Below are 1,915 nucleotides of genomic sequence, written 5' to 3'. Positions count from 1 at the left end.
CGCCTTTGCCTGCTCTGGCTGTCGTGTGACGGTTTTTGCCCATTGGGGTTGCAGGTAAAGCTGCTGGAGGTGCTGGAGGGGGTGGACAGGGAAGCCTTTGAGTTTATGTTTGGCAGAGAGCTGACCTACACAACAGTGCTGAGTGACCAGTGCATGGTGGAGCTGATCCCCAACGGCAGCAGCACCGTGGTGCGCTATGAGGACCGCAAGGAGTTCATCCGCCTGGTGCAGAAGGCTCGGCTGGAGGAGAGCAAGGAGCAGGTGATGCCACCCCCCAGGGCCAGTGTAGCTCCAAGGGGACTGTGCTCTTGTGACAAGCCCTCCTGGTACCAACTTGGTTTGAGGTTGGTGGCTGCAGAACCACCCAGCTGGGTGGTTCCTCTGTGCATCCCACGCTCAGGATGTTCTTGAGCCCTGGGGACCCCCTTTGGGGTCCTGCAGTCCCTGCCCCCCAGTGCCCTGAGTGGCTGCCCTGGGCTCAAACCCACTGTGTTGACATGAGGCCCCTCCTGTACCCTCCCCAAAGATCACAGCCATGCGTGCTGGGCTGCTCTGCGTGGTGCCTCAGCCTGTGCTGGAACTGCTGACCTGGCAGCAGCTGGAGAAGATGGTCTGCGGGGACCCTGAAATCACAGTGGATTGTCTGCGGCGGTTCAGTAAGTGCTAGGGCCAGCCCAAAGCTGCTTCCAGCCCGCCACGTGGGCAGAGGCCCCCTTCAGTGCTGCTAATCCTGCACACACATCCTGGTCCATGCTGAGTCTCTGGTTGTGGGGTGCCCGGGAGCCTGGGGAAGGATAAGCCAGAAGGACGATGGATAGGGATGCTTCGGGTTTAGCTGCAAACCCTACCAGTTCCCACCCTGGTCCATCTGGTCCTCAGCCACTATGGACAGAGGCGCATGGCTGCCCTGCAGATAGGAACCCCCATTTCTGCACCCACCTTTGCTCAGGGTACTGGTCCTGCTCAGGGGTGGTGGGGGCTCTCAGGGGCTCACTGAGAGCAGAGGGTCTTCTGCTCTCCTGCTTCTGCTCTGGGCTCCCGCAGAAGGGCAGGATGGACATGTCCCATGTTAATTTGCTTTGCTGGGAGTTTCTAACGAAGCTGTTGCGTGTTCTTTGTTGCAGTCACATTTGAGGACTTTGCCCCTGACGACAACCGCGTCCAGACCTTCTTGGAGGCACTCAACAACTTCACCAGTGGTGAGCGACCCCAAGTCTTTCCCCGTCTTTCACATGCAGTGGGGTGGGCCAGGGGATAGAGTACCCCCAGCCCTGAGCGTCGGGGACACTCACCAGGTGCTTCCCTGGGAGTTGGCTGGAGTTGTCCGGTCTGGCCCTTCCCGGGATGCTGAGGAAATCCCTTAGATTTGCTCCAAGCTCCTGGGATGCTTCTGCAAGGGCAGACCCTGCTGCGATGGCAGCGACTGGGATGGTCCTGTCCCTGAGACCTGAGCCCTGTCCTTCCTCTCAGAGGATCTCAGCCGCTTCCTCAAGTTTGTCTCTGGACGGAGCCGCCTCCCTGTTCAGATCACTGTCTACCCTGAAAGGACTGAGTAAGTCCATCGTGCCTGGGCTGGGGTCCCTGTTCTCTGCTCTGCTGGAGTCTGACTCTCTCTCCTTTCTCCCAAGCTTGAATACAGTGGACCTGATGCCACAGGCTTCCACGTGCTCCTGCGCCTTCTACTTGCCCATCTATTCCTCGTGAGTTGAGCTGGGGACAGGGGACAGGAACGCTCCCCCTCCCTGGGGCTGTCATTGGGGTCCTCTTCCAGGCTCCCTAGGTCCTACCCTGGGGGATGTCCAGGTGGGTGTGGGGAGGGAAGCATGAGGCTCTTGGTGCCCATCACTGCAGTGACCCAGCGTTCCCCCCTCCCCGGCCAGGGCCAAGACCTGCGAGGAGCTGCTGCGGTACGCCG

The 1,915-nt window shown here is 60.1% G+C and overlaps 1 protein-coding gene across 1 annotated transcript in view; it reads left to right on the top strand.

Moving 5' to 3' along the window:
* Positions 1 to 1,911, top strand: part of LOC104492440 (E3 ubiquitin-protein ligase HECTD3-like) — a gene marked incomplete at its 3' end in the record, with an annotated part of 8,574 nt that extends 6,663 nt beyond the window's left edge. The window contains exons 16-21 of the mRNA XM_010135004.1: positions 55 to 261; positions 527 to 656; positions 1,125 to 1,199; positions 1,471 to 1,552; positions 1,629 to 1,700; positions 1,881 to 1,911. Of these exons, the coding sequence (XP_010133306.1) occupies positions 55 to 261; positions 527 to 656; positions 1,125 to 1,199; positions 1,471 to 1,552; positions 1,629 to 1,700; positions 1,881 to 1,911 (597 nt within the window). The remainder of the gene's footprint in view (positions 1 to 54; positions 262 to 526; positions 657 to 1,124; positions 1,200 to 1,470; positions 1,553 to 1,628; positions 1,701 to 1,880) is intronic.
* Between the last annotated feature and the right edge of the window lie 4 nt (positions 1,912 to 1,915).

Source organism: Buceros rhinoceros, unplaced genomic scaffold (assembly GCF_000710305.1).
Source record: "Buceros rhinoceros silvestris isolate BGI_N320 unplaced genomic scaffold, ASM71030v1 scaffold12054, whole genome shotgun sequence".
Taxonomy (NCBI): Eukaryota; Metazoa; Chordata; class Aves; order Bucerotiformes; family Bucerotidae; genus Buceros; species Buceros rhinoceros.
This window is presented reverse-complemented; position numbering and strand designations above follow the sequence as displayed.